The following is a 21,980-nucleotide window of genomic DNA, read 5'->3' as shown; positions in this document are numbered from 1 at the left end:
ATACTTCACCAGTTGATCGTCCATGTCCAGCTGATCCTGATTAACCATGTCAACTAACACTGCCTTGATAGGATAATTAACCCTCTAGTTGACCTCAGGCCACATGCGCTCTATTTTGTGATTCTGAAAATAGTGAAGACGGCTATGAATTGCAACATTAACAAGTATTGGAAAGAAAGGAACCAATTTTTATTGGAAAGTATCATGCAGTCTACCATACTAAGAGGATAACTTGACACAAAAAATGAGGAATTTTACATAGATATCCATTGTTGTAGTCTAGCCGGTGTTATTAATATAATATAAGGCATATGTGGCTACATGCTTATTCATTCATACCCAATCTACAAGTGTACAACAAACTATGAAGCATAATCATTTAAACACAAGATTAACAGTAGAGACAACTCTTATTGATCTAGTATTCAGTATAACACAGTAATGTCCCTTTAACATATTTCTTCACAATATGTAACATCCATAACAATAATTATTCAATTGAAAAGGAAACTTACTCGTTTTGACTGGGACTGTATGTACGGCATTCTGGCTGTATTACTTCGCTGTGCTGCATTTCTTTCCTGCATGTACAGGCAGAGGTAGAACTCTGTACCGTGGTCAACCCTAACCTGATCCCACATGCCATACTTCAGAACAGCCTGCCTGTAAGAAGTTGCAAAATACTCCCCTTCATTAATTTATAAATCCATAGAACTAAATGATTTGACAACCATATTTACTCCTTCAAATAACATATCTCACTTATATATGAAGAGTAGGTTTGCTGACAAAACATGTACATTTATAATCATAAAATGAGTAATTATACATTAAAATTATTATATATTGTTTTGGCATTGTCCGTCCCTCTGTCCTGCTGTATGTCCGTCCGGCACTTTTGTGTCCGGAGCCATATCTTGAAGTGCTTTGGCAGATTTCATTGAAACTTGTTATGAGTATATATCCCCCGCCAGAGGCAGAGGGATATTGTTTTGGTCCATGTGAAGCTTATGTCCAAAGTATTCGGCATAGTACGGAATTGGGTTCAGGTTTCTAGCTCCCTATAAAAAAAGCACCACTTAAAGGCTTCAGAATAACAATTCTCTTATATGATCTAAGTCTAAGATTCATTATTCCCTAAAATTTAATCAAAAGTTACCTTGTTTATGTAAAATGCACTTTATTTGCCGATATGCATAATATGTTTCCATTGCAAGCATCAAAGTATAAATTATTCAGTACAGTGCAAGCATATCAAATGACTATAATGCATGCCAAATCTATAACAATTGTGACCATACACAATGAAATAGATAGGAAGGTAGATCAAAGCCCCACTACTGTTGGGTAAAACATGTTTCTTTGATAATTTAAAAGAATTGTTTACAACAATTTCTTAGAGCATGAACTGTTGATGTTACCACTTTATGTTTTACTTACTTGAAATAAAACAATTTTCAGAGGATTTACGACTTGATCCCAATAAAAAGTTTTCATAATAAAAAAAACTAAATCAAAATCATCACAATGATGATCATACATGAATGGTTGGGGTTATCACTTTATCAATTTAAACTAAAATTATCATCAATCTTTTTCATAACCAACGTTGTGCGATTAAAAATATGATTTTATAATTGTGATGTACTTGAGTTTTAACGTTAAGTTTCTTTTTATCCTTTGTATCATTCCTTGGGATTGTAGAAAATTGACACTAAGTTTGCATTTGAATATCATTATATCTTTTTATGTTCCATTGCAAGTTATGTCAGATTTAAAACTTATGATAAAAGAATAGTTCCAGGAATTTGATGATATTGTCTATTGATTAAAGCTCAATACAATCTGCTTATGATTGTTTTTCAATCATAAGCTGGAAATGCTTCTTATATAATAAACTAAATTTAAGGCTGGTATATAATTATTACAACAATTGCGATTAAAGCGTCGTACACTTTGTCTCGCTTGGTGGTATGGAACATGTGTTTCCCGAAGAGCCTGTCCCACCCTCACTTCTGACATGTGCATGCCCTGTGATGCCAAGTATCCGGTCATCATTTTACGGCCAAAAGATGGTCCAACCTTAAAAATAAGAACCTTAAAAATAAGATTCATACTTAATAACTTCATCATAAAAAATAACAAAGACCTGACCAGATACAGATATGCCGTGACACGCAACATGAAAAAAATGCTTGCTTGGGCTGCAAAGACTACACAATTCAGATTGTCTGTGTTAATATATACCATTTTTGCTATTGAAAGTAACAGAGGATTTTTTTTTTAAATTCATAATGTTGATTTATTGAACAATTTTACATACATTTCAGAAGCAATGGCTGCTAAACAAAATAAATCTGCAAAAGTATTGTAGGTGTGTATGATAAAACTGCAATACTGCTGCAGCTTCTGGAGTTTCACTTCTTCATATTGTAAAAGGTTGTTTCCAAACAACTAGAGGGATAAATGTCATTTTCATGTAAGAAACGACCACATATCTTTATGTTGCTTTTTTGTACCATTAAGCAATAAAAATAGACAGTCATATTACAAAATATGTTGTCTTTACCAAAATAAATATAAAAAGAACATCTGTTCTTTATATAAAATCTGATGTGACGCAAAATGGACCTTTCCGGCTTGAATTGTGATTTTAATGTTTTTAGGTTCCACAAATCTAAAAAAACATCCAACCATTTTGGTATAAAATAATAAAAGTACAAGTGAGTGTGTTTTATGTATGTACCTGTTCAACTGCTCCACCTACTGCCACATTAAGGTCCTCTTCTCTAACAAGTGGACCTCCTTTCCTAATGTTGTTCTCTTGGCAGTAGGTTCTTACTGAACGCTCAGTAGCACCTCTTTGGATATTATGGGTGTTCATCAGGTATCCTGATACCTGTAGATGTGTCATTTTTTCCACCTCAATGAGCTGTCTCACGAGTTCCCCGTACTCATCTAAAACTCTAGTAGACCTAGATTAAAACAACTTAATATAATTACTACATTCTCATCCATGCATTTACTAAACAACAAGCATGAAATCATAAGATTTATATATGAAATAAATCTTTAATTATCAGTTTTGTTATTTATTTAACATAACTATTATTTCTCTGTAGGTTCTGACAAATGAAATTAAGATTAACAGCAGCATAGTAAAAGAAGCATTTGACCAAACACTATTATAACATATTTTCTTTGTTGGTTCTGATACAACTAATATCATAGAGAATATTTACTGAATGTTGTTTATTATCATATTATATTTATTTCACGGTTTGGAAAATACATTTTTAAATGCACTATTTTTGTCAAATTTGTCCATACACAACTATTCAAGAAATTTTCTTTAAAATCAACACTTTTTTATTTAGGTTGGCCTAGTTTTCATATGTAATCAGTTGCAATAATTCAAATACAGTGAGGTCGTCAGTTCCGAATCACTATCGAAACTACCCATGCATATTTTAAAACGGCGATCGATTTTAATTTCGGATATAGGTCGTATTTCATATAATTTTAACCACTATGCTTCGCTTACCTTGATTTTGAATTTGGTTCTAAATATTAATGAGTGTTTATGTTATTTCTAAACCGTAACCTATCTCCATTTTCGGTTAATATTCTCCAATAGCGAATCACGTGACAGAAGGTGCACTTTATGACTAAGGATCGTCTCAAAACGAACTCGAACTGTCAAAATAGTTTATTTAACGTTCATAACAATATAACCAGACTAGCTTTTGATCACAGATTTTTGTAAAAAAACTATAACAATAAAGAAAGCAAAAAGTAAAAAAAAAAAAAAAATTAAATGGACCTCTACCTGAGATCACACAATTAAGGGCACCTGTATATAATATTCATATGTACTACAATATACAGTATACTGTTTCCAAGCAACAACATAGAAAACAAGAAGAAGGAATAGATCAAACGAAATAAAATGGGCCCTACCTGAGATCACACAATTGCACTTGCATAAAATATACTATAATATACAATCTAATGTTGCCCCATGTTATCTTAGATTAGCCTTTGCCCACTGGAGACAACACAAGCTTTCTGAGAGGAAAGTTTCATTTCTCAGAGCAAATTAGAGATTCTAAACAAACAATTACATGAAACCAGAAAATAATGCGCGATTTCAACCTGTGTAGGTTGCACATGACAACTCAAGATAACAGTTAATGCAAATAACAATGACCAGTTTTCTCAAAGAGTATAAAATAATTGAACAGTCCTGCTCTGCTCCGACATAGATGGTATATTTTAATGCAAAAGGCAGTGATAAAAAATAAATACATATATCTATATAGTGTTAATGCGTGTATAGGACAGCATTTTTTGATACTGAAATATTAGTAAAAATAAATGAAAACAACCTATCGTTGTATGAATCAACTCTTGATAGCATACCATACAGTATTGTCACACAAAACTATGAGAATGTATAAGGAAGCAACAGCACACAATGCATGTCAAGGTTTCATTGTAGTAAATATTCATATAAGTTTTATCCAGATAATATGCTTATGAAGGTGTTTTAATCTCACTTGACTAAGAAAATCTATTTTAAAGGATTAGCAAAATATACATAATAACATTTAAAGTGATGTTTTGTGCAAAATTATTCCACAAAATATAAGTGGAACATGGGCTAACTTTCCTACAACACGACATATATAGACTGCTGCCCCAGATACTGGATTTAAAATATTTTATTAAAATATACCATTTCTTATTTCAGAGTGGATGAACCCATTCTCACAAATCATATCAATTCAAAATATGAAAAAGTCAATTGGCCATGAATAATAACTAAATCAATTTCTAGACAAATAGGAATTCAAGCTATTGGTAAAAACTAGAAAAAAAACAAACAAACTAGGAACCAATTAAAATAAAGTAAGGAAAAGGTTGGTAAATAAGCAACTGTTGGAGAGCTTTGGCAAGTGTATAACACTCGTAAATTCACATGGGTAGAGCTAAACACATCACAGATGCATGGGTGAAAGGTCTTGGCTGCTGCATTTCCTCTTTTGCCTGTCGGGGCACGTCTGCGTCCTTCACAATACTGAAAAAATAATGATATCAGTCTTACTATTTTTATTATACCTCACGTGACTAGCACATGTCAATTCCCATTTACCAATATTACAGTCACATGCGACATTATTTTATCACCATGTTTTAGCTGAAAATAGCACCATTAGTTTTCCGCATCAAGTGAATATATAAATATAATGCATTTACTTCATTTTTCTTTCTGGCATTTGCATATTTTTTTTAAACAAAAACAAAAATAAAATCGCACACTTTTAAATTTTTATAATCAGATTTAATTAAATTGAAATACATTGTTTTCCTTTGTCCATGAGTTAATACCAGCAACCTTCCGTTTAAACGTCCATACATTCAGAAATGTATGCGCCAGAGTGCTTAGTAAATGAATAAACAAGCAATTTTCAATTGTGTTTCTCTTATTAAGTTGTTGTGTTTTCTTTGTTCAGTATAATAAAATAAATATCACATCCATACAGGTTGATAAAACTGGGTTAGGTTAACATAACCATTCTCGGGTAAACATTATGTCGTTATCACCCTGTATGGGATGTGATTCATGTATTTATATATGTTTAAAAATAAAATTGCAGTGCAACTTGCTTCAAACAGTATAAAGTAATTAATAGTAAGATGCTCATATATGAATGGTTACATAATTTTTTGAAGCCCCTGTTGCTTCTAGTAAGTTCTACTCACATGTTTTCATAGTAGCAACATCATGTTTCCTATTCAATAATGCAATATAAAAAATGCTGCTTGGGACCAAATATAATTATATTGTTTTCAAGCAGTATTAAGCATTTAAAATAATAGCATTTCATCCCAGGCCAAGTGTAAAGGCCAATAATAAAATTTACAATATCACTTAACGGTGTTTGACAGGTGACAATTCGTTTGAGATTACCCCTGGTTTACTTCATGTCTGTTTCGGAACTGACACCTGTGGCAGTGAGTCATTTTCGAGACTCTAAATTCACAGTTTGACTGGAAATGTATAAATTTTATTGTTTTCTTATTTCCTGATAAATTACCTTCAAATCAATACCAAGATCACTTACCATGCACAATCCGTTATAGAAGCAAACGTGTTCTAATTTTCGATGACCGATCGCGAAGACAGGATTTAGCCGCCATTCGAAAATATGTCTGCGAGCGTTTCGACAATTCAAATTGTTTACATTTGTCTATTTTCTTCCGGTTTGTTGCGAAAAAAATCATCAAATATTAAAGTGTATGGCTGTACAATTTGTTCTATCATAAGTGGTAAGACTTATTTTTCAATGTTGAATGAAATGTAATTTGTTTCGGAACTGGCGACTTTTCGGAACTGACGACCTGACTGTATCATCTCAATAAGCCATAGCCGTCATAGCACATATTATGATAAGATTTCGTAGGCCTTTCATAAAGCGTTTAAATGTTGATTGTTTTGTTAAACATGTTATTACAGTAAATACAGTTATTTAACAACTATACTTACATGCTGGATTCCGCACCAGGAGATTGTTGATTGTTTACTAGTTTACTACCAAATTATGTTTTTATTAAACAAATCACGGAGTGTATATTGACTAGAATCCGTGAACAAATAAAAATTCTGTAGTGGCTTATTTGTTTCAAAGGGAGGCAACTGCACAAGAAGATCAATCATAACTTATCTCCCTAAAAAGCAGCGTAGCGCCCCACTCTGGATCAGCAGACGATTTATTTCATAAATCAATCTCTGGGTTAATAGTCGCCATCTTTCGAACTACTTTCAAAAGTACAACAACAACAATAACAGTAGAAGACAATTTTTATTGCGAAAAGTTTAAAAATTGAGTACATGTGTCACGGTTGTTGAGTGGAATAGTGTTATTTTCAACTGTGTACGAAGCATGTGAACTGGTAGTGGAATAACCGAATTGTTGGTGGAAATGGAATTTAGAAATATCTAATAATTCATCATTTTTCATGTCACGATCGTGTAGAATTATCATCAGCATCATTTCTGTGGAACATTGCAATATTCAAAATACAAGTGTTTCATAGCTATGGTGCTTTTGACATAGTTCACTAACCATCAAGGCTGAAATGATTCATGCACACAGGTAAAGTAAATAATTGAATTTGTGCAGAATGTTTATTTTTTACAAATTATTATTTAATTTAACCAATTTATTTTAGATAGATTGCACTGAAACTCAAAGTCTAAAGCTTAGTAAGACACCAAAGCCAGTTTTCTGAGAAGAAACAATACTTGTTCAGAGTATAGCAGGCTAATGCGGCCTCTGGTTTATTTATTTGGCCTCGGCCTTTAACCTGGGTCGCTTTGATTTCAGGTGTTTAGCCCTCATATCAACAAGGCTTTCTCGACCCTATATGTACTTATTCATATTGCTTAAAGATTTTGAGAACCCTCGCTCAGTGCCAGTGGGGATAAAACAGGGACCTTCTTATAGCTAGATGAATGCATCAAATATGCCAGCAACACTTTATAATCAATAACTTTATAATCGATGATTCTGTTCTTTTAACTACATTACTAATTTACCAAAACAATATGAAACACATTTTTATGCTCCCAAAGGAGGGCATATAGTGATCGCACTGTCCGTCTGTCTATCCGTCACACTTTGCATTTAGGTTTCGAAAAAACGCTCATAACTTCTATGTCGCTTCAGATGTAACATTCATATTTGGTATGCATGTGTATATGGACAAGGCCTTCCCATACCAGTGCTCCAGCTAGCAATAAATAGAGGGGCGCTGCGCCCCTTAAAATTTGCCCACTTAAAAAGCGCCCCTCTATTTTTCTGTCAAATGCCCTTTTAATCTCTAAATTCCTCCTTTCAGGCTGTATTAATCGCCAGAAACATCGACATGAATACACAGATAACACCCTTACATGACTGCCTGGGGTGTATTAAGTCAACACATTGTGAACAAACAAGCCCCAAGGGCATGGTTTGTGATCAGATCACCTATTAGCCTTTTGTTGCAGACGATAGTAACATGCTGTGAAAGATTACAGTATCTCTGAGGTCATGCTTGGTTAGGCACAATCACACTGAATAAAATCAAACTCAGCACTATTGATTTTTTTTAAACTTCTGAATTCTTTGGCTATAATTTTTTGTTTGCAAAAAAAGTGATTTTTAATTCAAAATACCTATTAACATTTGAAAACTAATCATCTTTTTTTAATACGAATATGCGGTTATTTTAAAGTCCCAAATTACGGAATGGAAACATTTGTGTTTGGGTTTTATTTCTGAACTTTAAAACACTGTCTGTCCTCAATCATGATGATACACACACAAATTTTGACCCCTTTGACCTTGAACTGAGGGTCGGTGTTTAGGTTTGGAAAAATGCTCATAACTAATATCAAAGCGTTTATCGGGGGCGTATGTCATCCTACGGAGACAGCTCTTGTTTTTGCTACTGTCCTCTGCACAAACCATGATATATCTGCATATATGCATCCAACCAAATCAGTAAAACTATTTGTCACTTAATTACAGTAAACTTATTGCATGTTAACTTTTCAACAATATATATATATATATATATATATATATATATATATATATATATATATATATATATATATATATATATATATATATATATATATATATATATAATTATATATAACAGATCTTGAAAAAAACACACATCAAACTTCAAATTGTTTTAGTAAATTACAGGCTTTAATTGGTATTGTGACATTGACAACACTCATGCATGCGACTATACAATTATACAACTATGGAACACGTTATTTATGAGAAATTCCAATACATCAACACAACGTCTCAGATTTAAGGCAGATAATCTAGTGCTTTTTTGCTGCCATTTTTACTATTACAATTTTTTTCATTTTATGTTATGATGCATTGATCTTGTTTCTAAATTAACCAAGCAATCATGTTAAACTTTTGAAGAAAGATGTTGTCTGATAAATATTGATAATTTGAAAATATAATCACTACAACGTGAACAAAATTCAGTTGAATACTGTGACCAACGAAGATTTGCCAAAGAGCAATTCAGATCATGATTTAAATTAAATACAAGTAATATGAAAGTCTGCCTATTGGATCCCAGTTATGACTTATTTGTCAAATCTGCACATTAATTTGCCCTTGGCCATGTAGAATTGGGGACTAAATACCATCAAGTCATGTAAAAAGGAGCAGGGTATAGCACGCTGCTATTGATCTCTTGAGCTTTCACATGAATTTTACGGGTAATTTTCATACAACAAATGATATTATATAGTGTAATGATAAAGCGTTGTGAGCACAAATTATATATCTTACTAGTGGTGCAAAAATCAATTAAGTGTCACATTTCAAAGAAAATTTATATAAAAAGGTATTATTAATTGTTAAAACGTTATAAAAGTTATTTCTATTCACTAAAGCATTTAATTACAAGAACAAGTGCATTTTATGTCCATTACAATACATGTAACAGTATTGGCATCGTATTTATCTGCATTTGATGTGCATTTAATACACTTAAAAATGCAGACCAGACACACTTCTAACAGAAACAAATGTATTTTTTTCTGCATTTTTCCAGCATTAATACTCTTCAAGTGTATTTTTTATCATCCCAAATACACTTTACCAGGAAAAAGGTATGTTAAAATACATTTTTAGTTTGTTTTAAGTATATTTTCAAATGCATTAAGACACTCTTTTGCAAAAAATGTTGAACAAAAACTTAAAAATATTTAATATACTAAAGTGAAGTAATAATTAAAGCTTTGTATGAGCATCAAAAACAGTGTCAAATTCATACCAGTGCCTATTTAGTAGCAGTAGGCCTTATATGGTCTACTTGTGGTAGAAATAATTCATTTTGTTTAATACAACATACATAAATTAAAAAATATAGCTGCCCATACAGTTCAATACAATGTTCAAATAACTACACTATGCAAAGTTGAAATATGACATCAAGCTTGGAATAATCTTTTCAATAATGTATAATATGCTGTTTTAATTTATAAGTGAAATAGACACTTGCATATAAAAACTGATTTTAAATCAAAACTAAATGTTTAATTTGATTTTTAGCTCCACTGGCCAAAGGTCCTGTGTCCATCGTGCGTCCGTGCATTAACTATTCCTTTAAACATCTTCTCCTAAACTACTGGTCCAATTCTGATGAAATTTCTTAGGAATGTTCCTGGGGTGATCCTCTTTCAAATTTGTTCAACTAATGCCCCTGGGGTCAAATTTGACTCTGCCCCGGGGGTCACAAAATTGAACATTTGCCTATATAAGGTCTATTTTGTGAAAACTTTCAAAATCTCCCGTCCATAACCGTTGGGCCTAGGGCTATCAAATTTGGTAGGTAGAGACATCTAATAGTCCTCTACCAAATTTGTTCAAATTATGCCCCTGGGGTCTAATTTGACCCTGCCCCGGGGGTCACAAAATTGAACATATGCTTATATAGGGTATATTTTGTGAAAACTTTACAAATCTTCTAGTCCATAACCATTGGGCCTAGGGCTACCAAATTTGGTATGTAGTGGCATCTTATAGTCCTCTACCAAGTTTTTTCAAATTATGCCCCTGGGATTAAGTTTGACCCTGCCCCGAGGGTTACAAAATTGAACATATGCTTATATAAGGCCTATTTTGTGAAAACTTCAAAAATCTTCTTGTCCATAACCATCCGGCCTAGGGCTATCAAATTTGGTATATAGTGATATCTAATAGTCCTCTACCAAATTTGTTCAAATTTAATCCCTAGGGTCAAATTTGACCCTGCCCCGGGGGTCACAAAATTGAACATATGCTTATATAATGCCTATTTTGTGAAAACTTAAAAAAAAATCTTGTCCATAACCATAAGGCCTAGGGCTACACAATTTGGTATGTAGTGACATTGTATAGTCCTCTACTTAGTTTGTTCAAATTATGCCCCAGGGGTCAAATTTGACCCTGCCCCGGGGGCCACAAAATCAATTATATGCTTATATAGTGCCTATTTTGTGAAAATTTTAAAACTCTTCTTGTCCTTAACCATAAGGCATAGGGCTACCAAATTTAGTATTTAGTGACATGTAATAGTTCTCTACCAAGTTTGTTCAAATTATGCCCCTTGGGTCAAATTTGACCCTGCCCGGGGTCACAAAACTGAACATTCGCTTATATGGGGCCTATTTTGTGAAAACTTTAAAAATCTTGTTGTCCATAATCATTGGGCCTAGGGCTACCAAATTCGGAATGTAGTGACATCTAATAAACCTCTACCAAATTTGTTCAAATAATGCCTCTGGGGTCAACTTTGACCCTGCCCCAGGAGGTCACAAAACTGAATAAACGCTTATAAAGCGCCTAATTTGTGAAATCTTTAAAAATCTTCTTGTCGAAAACCATTCAGACTATGGCTACCAAATTTGGTATGCAATAACATCGTATAGTCCTCTACCAAGTTTGTTCAAATTATGCCCTTTGGGTCAAATTTGATCCTGACCCGCGGGTCACAAAATTGAACATTATATACGCTTATATCTTGCTTATTTTGTGAAAACTTTAAAAATATTCTTGTCCTTAACTCTAGGACCTAGGGCTACCACATTTTGTATGAAGTGAGGTATAGTAGTCCTCTACAAAGTTTGCTCAAATTATGCCCCTGGGGTTAAATTTGACCCAGCCCAGAAGGTCACAAAAGTGTACATGTGCTTAAATAGGGCCTATATTTAAGTATTTGCACATGCAGAGAAATTTGTTTCAGCCTTTTTTTCAGCAGTGGAGCGATACAGGGCCATCATGGCCCTCTTGTTTAAATACTCAAAAAATGAAACCGTGTTCATGCTTGCAAAATCAAAGCATACACATGTATATAATGTGTATATATATATATATATATATATATATATATATATATATATATATATATATATTAGTTAAACTTAAATTGATTGACCATCGATAAAAAGATATAATAATATATATATATATATACTTGTAAAACTAAAAATTAAATATGTATGTTTCTATTACATCATTTAGGACTTATATTTTCAGACAAAGTAGAGTGAAGCTTAAAACAGTATCCAATTGTAACAGTCAATTTTGGGAAAATCAACCTTATAAATATTTTCTGTGATGGTCAATGTCATAATTGGTATAAAATGTATATTGAACTGGAAGTTTTCTTTATTTTAAATGATAACATTTGCTTGGTCAGCCATAATTGTCACAATCAAGTGGTCTTTTTACACTGTAGTTTTCTCACTGACTATGGGTTTGTTCTGAGAATGAGCCACACATAGTATTGTTGGGGAGATGAGTTGTCAATTTTATGTTTATCAGTCTTTCATAATCCAGTATACCTGTAAAAAGTGAATTTGTAACTAATAATCACACAATATACACAATTAAAATTGTATGCATTTAGATTTATTTAGTACTGCACATTAATCATTTTCCAAAAATATGTAGCAACATTATATTATATAATGCTGCAATACTAAAGTAATTTACTAATTAAAGGTCGCTGATGTGTAATGGATGTGGTGTCCACCTAATGATCTGGAGGTCACTGGTTTGATCCCCAGTGTGGAAGCATTCTTAAGAAATCTCCAAGAGACACCCAAGTACTGGTTCTAGGCCCAGGAAACGAACTCAAGAGCATTTCACATACATGTATGTAGTTAGTACTTTAAATTTAATCGAACTTAAAATTGGATAAAAATTAAAAACTGAAACCCTTATTAATACATTTTATTTTGAATCAAGCAAATGTGGAAATTCATTAAAAATAATGAGAAAAATTTAAAAATTTAAAGTAATCATGATAATTTAGATTATTTTCAGAATATTTAATGATGATAATGATACAATCATATATTACCTAAATGATAAAAATAAACATGTAATGTTAATTTATGAAAAAAACGTTTTAATTTTATCAATATCATGGTAATTACAACTAGATACAGGCAATTAGATCAGAAACGTGCATTAATTATATTAATGATCAACCCAGACATTTGTAGTGATTTATGGTCACTATTTTGATTAACGTTCTATACATGACCTGTCATAAAAGGTATTTTTTAGCCAGTACTACAATCGGCAATGATAGTCTGTATTGCATACATATTCCACCGCCTATTATCGATTCGCTTCCTCAAACTGAACAAATATTTAATGTTTACATCGCGAAACGTAATGCATCTAGTTTCACTTTCGGTTTGGTTGGTTATGTAAACACCGTAATTTCATCTTAAAAATTGGATGATAAGGTGATTAAATAATAATGGAAAAGTAAACCACTTGGATAATAGGTCAAAATGCAACATAAATGAACGTTAATAGTGCTATTAATATCAAAGTTTCGGTAAAAAGTTTGGCGCTAGTTCAACGCGCATCGTATACAGCCTCATAACAATAGACTGACAACCTTTTGGGTAGTAAAGTAGTAATACAAGGCAATATGGCGACCGTTAGCCACGAGGCCTATCTTACGGAGGAATCCGAGATAGCCGATGTATCACGATTGCGTAGCGCCCCTCGTTTTCCGTATTCCGTTTAGGTCATAATACACTAAATAGTTTTCCTATATAATTCAATGTAAAAGCGACAACTTTGAGCGAAAATAAATGCAACATTTTGCACATAGAGACCCCCATAACCATACCTTTTCTTAAAGGCCATTCTAAGCGGAATCTATTTATGCAATAAAAAAGATATGTCATGTACAATGCAAGAAAGAACTTGACACAAATCAGAATCGACTTTTTTTGCAACTTTTTTTTTCGGCCGTTTCTTAGTGGAATGTAACCTTTTCTAGTGCAATGGTTTACTATAGTCTTCAAGTGTATCATATTTCAGGGATTCAGTAGTGAACACCTATTCATGCCCTACCATTATCTCCGCAAGATAACACCCGAATAATGGTAAAAAGTGTAAAACATGCCTTCCTGTCAACTATGATATTTTTTTAAAGAGTACAGCCCTACATGAAGCGATCATTTAGTGTATTGTAACCTATAAGACAACGTTTACTGTTAACATCGCGGAAAATAAGCACTTTTCGATACTTATAAACCTATTTTCTATGTGCATGCCAATTTTCAGACCGATCTTTCACGTAGAAATGCTTGAAAATGCATTTTATTATAACGCCTGATAAGCCATGTGGCTTTCGCGTTCGGAGCTTTGATTTATAACGGGCGTTCAGGCGTAAAACGATTACCCTAAATAATTACAAGCGGTCAAAATACTGGAATATTGTTACAAGCTATGTAGAAAAAGAATTGAACAACTATTAAAACGTGTTCATGAGCTCTTTCAGCACAAAATGTTGCGATTTGAGATGCTCAAGACGAGTTTTTGTACGTTTTTTTTCTTATTTTCCTCTGAAACCGTTTTTGTTTTTTTTTCTTAAAAACTCACGATGCTCCTTAAATTCGTGAAACAAACGCATTTATTCCGTGAAATTTGCCAAAACGCGTCATATCCCATTAAAAAAATGATGATTTTCTGTAAATACAGCTCCTTTGTGACTAGGCCTGGTTTTGCGTTTAGGTCATAATACACTAAATAGTTTTCCTATATAATTCAATGTAAAAGCGACAACTTTGAGCGAAAATAAATGCAACATTTTGCACATAGAGACCCCCATAACCATACCTTTTCTTAAAGGCCATTCTAAGCGGAATCGATTTATGCAATAAAAAAGATATGTCATGTACAATGCAAGAAAGAACTTGACACAAATCAAAATCGACTGTTTTTGCAACTTTTTTTTCGGCCGTTTCTTAGTGGAATGTAACCTTTTCTAGTGCAATGGTTTACTATAGTCTTCAAGTGTATCATATTTCAGGGATTCAGTAGTGAACACCTATTCATGCCCTACCATTATCTCCGCAAGATAACACCCGAATAATGGTAAAAAGTGTAAAACATGCCTTCCTGTCAACTATGATATTTTTTTAGAGAGTACAGCCCTACATGAAGCGATCATTTAGCGTATTGTAACCTCATTATGAGACAACGTTTACTGTTAACATCGCGGAAAATAAGCACTTCTCGATACTTATAAACCTATTTTCTATGTGCATGCCAATTTTCAGACCGATCTTTCACGTAGAAATGCTTGAAAATGCATTTTATTATAACGCCTGATTAGCCATGTGGCTTTCGCGTTCGGAGCTTTGATTTATAACGGGCGTTCAGGCGTAAAACGATTACCCTAAATAATTACAAGCGGTCAAAATACTGGAATATTGTTACAAGCTATGTAGAAAAAGAATTGAACAACTATTAAAACGTGTTCATGAGCTCTTTCAGCACAAAATGTTGCGATTTGAGATGCTCAAGACGAGTTTTTGTACGTTTTTTTTCTTATTTTCCTCTGAAAACGTTTTTTTTTTTTTTCTTAAAAACTCACGATGCTCCTTAAATTCGTGAAACAAACGCATTTATTCCGTGAAATTTGCCAAAACGCGTCATATCCCATTAAAAAAATGATGATTTTCTGTAAATACAGCTCCTTTGTGACTAGGCCTGGTTTTGCGTTTAGGTCATAATACACTAAATAGTTTTCCTATATAATTCAATGTAAAAGCGACAACTTTGAGCGAAAATAAATGCAACATTTTGCACATAGAGACCCCCATAACCATACCTTTTCTTAAAGGCCATTCTAAGCGGAATCGATTTATGCAATAAAAAAGATATGTCATGTACAATGCAAGAAAGAACTTGACACAAATCAAAATCGACTGTTTTTGCAACTTTTTTTTCGGCCGTTTCTTAGTGGAATGTAACCTTTTCTAGTGCAATGGTTTACTATAGTCTTCAAGTGTATCATATTTCAGGGATTCAGTAGTGAACACCTATTCATGCCCTACCATTATCTCCGCAAGATAACACCCGAATAATGGTAAAAAGTGTAAAACATGCCTTCCTGTCAACTATGATATTTTTTTAGAGAGTACAGCCCTACATGAAGCGATCATTTAGTGTATTGTAACCTATAAGACAACGTTTACTGTTAACATCGCGGAAAATAAGCACTTCTCGATACTTATAAACCTATTTTCTATGTGCATGCCAATTTTCAGACCGATCTTTCACGTAGAAATGCTTGAAAATGCATTTTATTATAACGCCTGATAAGCCATGTGGCTTTCGCGTTCGGAGCTTTGATTTATAACGGGCGTTCAGGCGTAAAACGATTACCCTAAATAATTACAAGCGGTCAAAATACTGGAATATTGTTACAAGCTATGTAGAAAAAGAAGTGAACAACTATTAAAACGTGTTCATGAGCTCTTTCAGCACAAAATGTTGCGATTTGAGATGCTCAAGACGAGTTTTTGTACGTTCTTTTTCTTATTTTCCTCTGAAAACGTTTTTTTCTTCTTAAAAACTCACGATGCTCCTTAAATTCGTGAAACAAACGCATTTATTCCGTGAAATTTGCCAAAACGCGTCATATCCCACTAAAAAAATGATGATTTTCTGTAAATACAGCTCCTTTGTGACTAGGCCTGGTTTTGCGTTTAGGTCATAATACACTAAATAGTTTTCCTATATAATTCAATGTAAAAGCGACAACTTTGAGCGAAAATAAATGCAACATTTTGCACATAGAGACCCCCATAACCATACCTTTTCTTAAAGGCCATTCTAAGCGGAATCGATTTATGCAATAAAAAAGATATGTCATGTACAATGCAAGAAAGAACTTGACACAAATCAAAATCGACTTTTTTTGCAACTTTTTTTTTCGGCCGTTTCTTAGTGGAATGTAACCTTTTCTAGTGCAATGGTTTACTATAGTCTTCAAGTGTATCATATTTCAGGGATTCAGTAGTGAACACCTATTCATGCCCTACCATTATCTCCGCAAGATAACACCCGAATAATGGTAAAAAGTGTAAAACATGCCTTCCTGTCAACTATGATATTTTTTTAAAGAGTACAGCCCTACATGAAGCGATCATTTAGTGTATTGTAACCTATAAGACAACGTTTACTGTTAACATCGCGGAAAATAAGCACTTCTCGATACTTATAAACCTATTTTCTATGTGCATGCCAATTTTCAGACCGATCTTTCACGTAGAAATGCTTGAAAATGCATTTTATTATAACGCCTGATAAGCCATGTGGCTTTCGCGTTCGGAGCTTTGATTTATAACGGGCGTTCAGGCGTAAAACGATTACCCTAAATAATTACAAGCGGTCAAAATACTGGAATATTGTTACAAGCTATGTAGAAAAAGAAGTGAACAACTATTAAAACGTGTTCATGAGCTCTTTCAGCACAAAATGTTGCGATTTGAGATGCTCAAGACGAGTTTTTGTACGTTTTTTTTCTTATTTTCCTCTGAAAACGTTTTTGTTTTTTTTCTTAAAAACTCACGATGCTCCTTAAATTCGTGAAACAAACGCATTTATTCCGTGAAATTTGCCAAAACGCGTCATATCCCATTAAAAAAATGATGATTTTCTGTAAATACAGCTCCTTTGTGACTAGGCCTGGTTTTGCGTTTAGGTCATAATACACTAAATAGTTTTCCTATATAATTCAATGTAAAAGCGACAACTTTGAGCGAAAATAAATGCAACATTTTGCACATAGAGACCCCCATAACCATACCTTTTCTTAAAGGCCATTCTAAGCGGAATCGATTTATGCAATAAAAAAGATATGTCATGTACAATGCAAGAAAGAACTTGACACAAATCAAAATCGACTGTTTTTGCAACTTTTTTTTCGGCCGTTTCTTAGTGGAATGTAACCTTTTCTAGTGCAATGGTTTACTATAGTCTTCAAGTGTATCATATTTCAGGGATTCAGTAGTGAACACCTATTCATGCCCTACCATTATCTCCGCAAGATAACACCCGAATAATGGTAAAAAGTGTAAAACATGCCTTCCTGTCAACTATGATATTTTTTTAGAGAGTACAGCCCTACATGAAGCGATCATTTAGTGTATTGTAACCTCATATAGACAACGTTTACTGTTAACATCGCGGAAAATAAGCACTTCTCGATACTTATAAACCTATTTTCTATGTGCATGCCAATTTTCAGACCGATCTTTCACGTAGAAATGCTTGAAAATGCATTTTATTATAACGCCTGATAAGCCATGTGGCTTTCGCGTTCGGAGCTTTGATTTATAACGGGCGTTCAGGCGTAAAACGATTACCCTAAATAATTACAAGCGGTCAAAATACTGGAATATTGTTACAAGCTATGTAGAAAAAGAAGTGAACAACTATTAAAACGTGTTCATGAGCTCTTTCAGCACAAAATGTTGCGATTTGAGATGCTCAAGACGAGTTTTTGTACGTTTTTTTTCTTATTTTCCTCTGAAAACGTTTTTGTTTTTTTTCTTAAAAACTCACGATGCTCCTTAAATTCGTGAAACAAACGCATTTATTCCGTGAAATTTGCCAAAACGCGTCATATCCCATTAAAAAATGATGATTTTCTGTAAATACAGCTCCTTTGTGACTAGGCCTGGTTTTGCGTTTAGGTCATAATACACTAAATAGTTTTCCTATATAATTCAATGTAAAAGCGACAACTTTGAGCGAAAATAAATGCAACATTTTGCACATAGAGACCCCCATAACCATACCTTTTCTTAAAGGCCATTCTAAGCGGAATCGATTTATGCAATAAAAAAGATATGTCATGTACAATGCAAGAAAGAACTTGACACAAATCAAAATCGACTGTTTTTGCAACTTTTTTTTCGGCCGTTTCTTAGTGGAATGTAACCTTTTCTAGTGGCAATGGTTTACTATAGTCTTCAAGTGTATCATATTTCAGGGATTCAGTAGTGAACACCTATTCATGCCCTACCATTATCTCCGCAAGATAACACCCCGAATAATGGTAAAAAGTGTAAAACATGCCTTCCTGTCAACTATGATATTTTTTTAGAGAGTACAGCCCTACATGAAGCGATCATTTAGTGTATTGTAACCTCATTATGAGACAACGTTTACTGTTAACATCGCGGAAAATAAGCACTTCTCGATACTTATAAACCTATTTTCTATGTGCATGCCAATTTTCAGACCGATCTTTCACGTAGAAATGCTTGAAAATGCATTTTATTATAACGCCTGATAAGCCATGTGGCTTTCGCGTTCGGAGCTTTGATTTATAACGGGCGTTCAGGCGTAAAACGATTACCCTAAATAATTACAAGCGGTCAAAATACTGGAATATTGTTACAAGCTATGTAGAAAAAGAAGTGAACAACTATTAAAACGTGTTCATGAGCTCTTTCAGCACAAAATGTTGCGATTTGAGATGCTCAAGACGAGTTTTTGTACGTTTTTTTTCTTATTTTCCTCTGAAAACGTTTTTGTTTTTTTTCTTAAAACTCACGATGCTCCTTAAATTCGTGAAACAAACGCATTTATTCCGTGAAATTTGCCAAAACGCGTCATATCCCACTAAAAAAATGATGATTTTCTGTAAATACAGCTCCTTTGTGACTAGGCCTGGTTTTGCGTTTAGGTCATAATACACTAAATAGTTTTCCTATATAATTCAATGTAAAAGCGACAACTTGAGCGAAAATAAATGCAACATTTTGCACATAGAGACCCCATAACCATACCTTTTCTTAAAGGCCATTCTAAGCGGAATCGATTTATGCAATAAAAAAGATATGTCATGTACAATGCAAGAAAGAACTTGACACAAATCAAAATCGACTGTTTTTGCAACTTTTTTTTCGGCCGTTTCTTAGTGGAATGTAACTTTTCTAGTGCAATGGTTTACTATAGTCTTCAAGTGTATCATATTTCAGGGATTCAGTAGTGAACACCTATTCATGCCCTACCATTATCTCCGCAAGATAACACCCGAATAATGGTAAAAAGTGTAAAACATGCCTTCCTGTCAACTATGATATTTTTTTAGAGAGTACAGCCCTACATGAAGCGATCATTTAGTGTATTGTAACCTATAGAGACAACGTTTACTGTTAACATCGCGGAAAATAAGCACTTCTCGATACTTATAAAACCTATTTTCTATGTGCATGCCAATTTTCAGACCGATCTTTCACGTAGAAATGCTTGAAAATGCATTTTATTATAAACGCCTGATAAGCCATGTGGCTTTCGCGTTCGGAGCTTTGATTTATAACGGGCGTTCAGGCGTAAAACGATTACCCTAAATAATTACAAGCGGTCAAAATACTGGAATATTGTTACAAGCTATGTAGAAAAAGAATTGAACAACTATTAAACGTGTTCATGAGCTCTTTCAGCACAAAATGTTGCGATTTGAGATGCTCAAGACGAGTTTTTGTACGTTTTTTTTCTTATTTTCCTCTGAAAACGTTTTTTTTTTTTTTCTTAAAAACTCACGATGCTCCTTAAATTCGTGAAACAAACGCATTTATTCCGTGAAATTTGCCAAAACGCGTCATATCCCATTAAAAAAATGATGATTTTCTGTAAATACAGCTCCTTTGTGACTAGGCCTGGTTTTGCGTTTAGGTCATAATACACTAAATAGTTTTCCTATATAATTCAATGTAAAAGCGACAACTTTGAGCGAAAATAAATGCAACATTTTGCACATAGAGACCCCCATAACCATACCTTTTCTTAAAGGCCATTCTAAGCGGAATCGATTTATGCAATAAAAAAGATATGTCATGTACAATGCAAGAAAGAACTTGACACAAATCAAAATCGACTGTTTTTGCAACTTTTTTTTTCGGCCGTTTCTTAGTGGAATGTAACCTTTTCTAGTGCAATGGTTTACTATAGTCTTCAAGTGTATCATATTTCAGGGATTCAGTAGTGAACACCTATTCATGCCCTACCATTATCTCCGCAAGATAACACCCGAATAATGGTAAAAAGTGTAAAACATGCCTTCCTGTCAACTATGATATTTTTTAGAGAGTACAGCCCTACATGAAGCGATCATTTAGTGTATTGTAACCTCTATAAGACAACGTTTACTGTTAACATCGCGGAAAATAAGCACTTCTCGATAACTTATAAACCTATTTTCTATGTGCATGCCAATTTTCAGACCGATCTTTCACGTAGAAATGCTTGAAAATGCATTTTATTATAACGCCTGATTAGCCATGTGGCTTTCGCGTTCGGAGCTTTGATTTATAACGGGCGTTCAGGCGTAAAACGATTACCCTAAATATTACAAGCGGTCAAAATACTGGAATATTGTTACAGACTATGTAGAAAAAGAAGTGAACAACTATTAAACGTGTCAATGAGCTCTTTCAGCACAAATGTTGCGATTTGAGATGCTCAAGACGAGTTTTTGTACGTTCTTTTTCTTATTTTCCTCTGAAAACGTTTTTTTTTTTTCTTAAAAACTCACGATGCTCCTTAAATTCGTGAAACAAACGCATTATTCCGTGAAATTTGCCAAAACGCGTCATATCCCATTAAAAAATGATGATTTTCTGTAAATACAGCTCCTTTGTGACTAGGCCTGGTTTTGCGTTAGGTCATAATACACTAAATAGTTTTCCTATATAATTCAATGTAAAAGCGACAACTTTGAGCGAAAATAAATGCAACATTTTGCACATAGAGACCCCCATAACCATACCTTTCTTAAAGGCCATTCTAAGCGGAATCGATTTATGCAATAAAAAAGATATGTCATATGTACAATGCAAGAAAGAACTTGACACAAATCAAAATCGACTGTTTTTGCAACTTTTTTTTCGGCCGTTTCTTAGTGGAATGTAACCTTTTCTAGTGCAATGGTTTACTATAGTCTTCAAGTGTATCATATTTCAGGGATTCAGTAGTGAACACCTATTCATGCCCTACCATTATCTCCGCAAGATAACACACCGAATAATGGTAAAAAGTGTAAACATGCCTTCCTGTCAACTAGGATATTTTTTTTTT

The 21,980-nt window shown here is 33.5% G+C and overlaps 2 protein-coding genes across 2 annotated transcripts in view; one reads left to right on the top strand and one right to left on the bottom strand.

Annotated features, from left to right (window-relative positions):
• Positions 1–21,980, top strand: part of LOC127857824 (uncharacterized) — a 152,619-nt gene that overhangs the window by 88,120 nt on the left and 42,519 nt on the right. The gene's annotated exons all lie outside the window — the stretch shown is intronic.
• On the bottom strand, positions 763–6,690 carry LOC127858473 (uncharacterized). The gene is made up of 5 exons (XM_052395661.1): positions 6,551–6,690; positions 2,747–2,975; positions 1,954–2,082; positions 979–1,061; positions 763–784 (listed from the first exon to the last, which is right to left on the bottom strand). Coding segments are annotated over exons 1-5 (465 nt in total). The 5' UTR covers positions 6,553–6,690.

Source organism: Dreissena polymorpha, chromosome 14, assembly GCF_020536995.1.
Source record: "Dreissena polymorpha isolate Duluth1 chromosome 14, UMN_Dpol_1.0, whole genome shotgun sequence".
NCBI classification, from domain to species: Eukaryota; Metazoa; Mollusca; class Bivalvia; order Myida; family Dreissenidae; genus Dreissena; species Dreissena polymorpha.
This window is presented reverse-complemented; position numbering and strand designations above follow the sequence as displayed.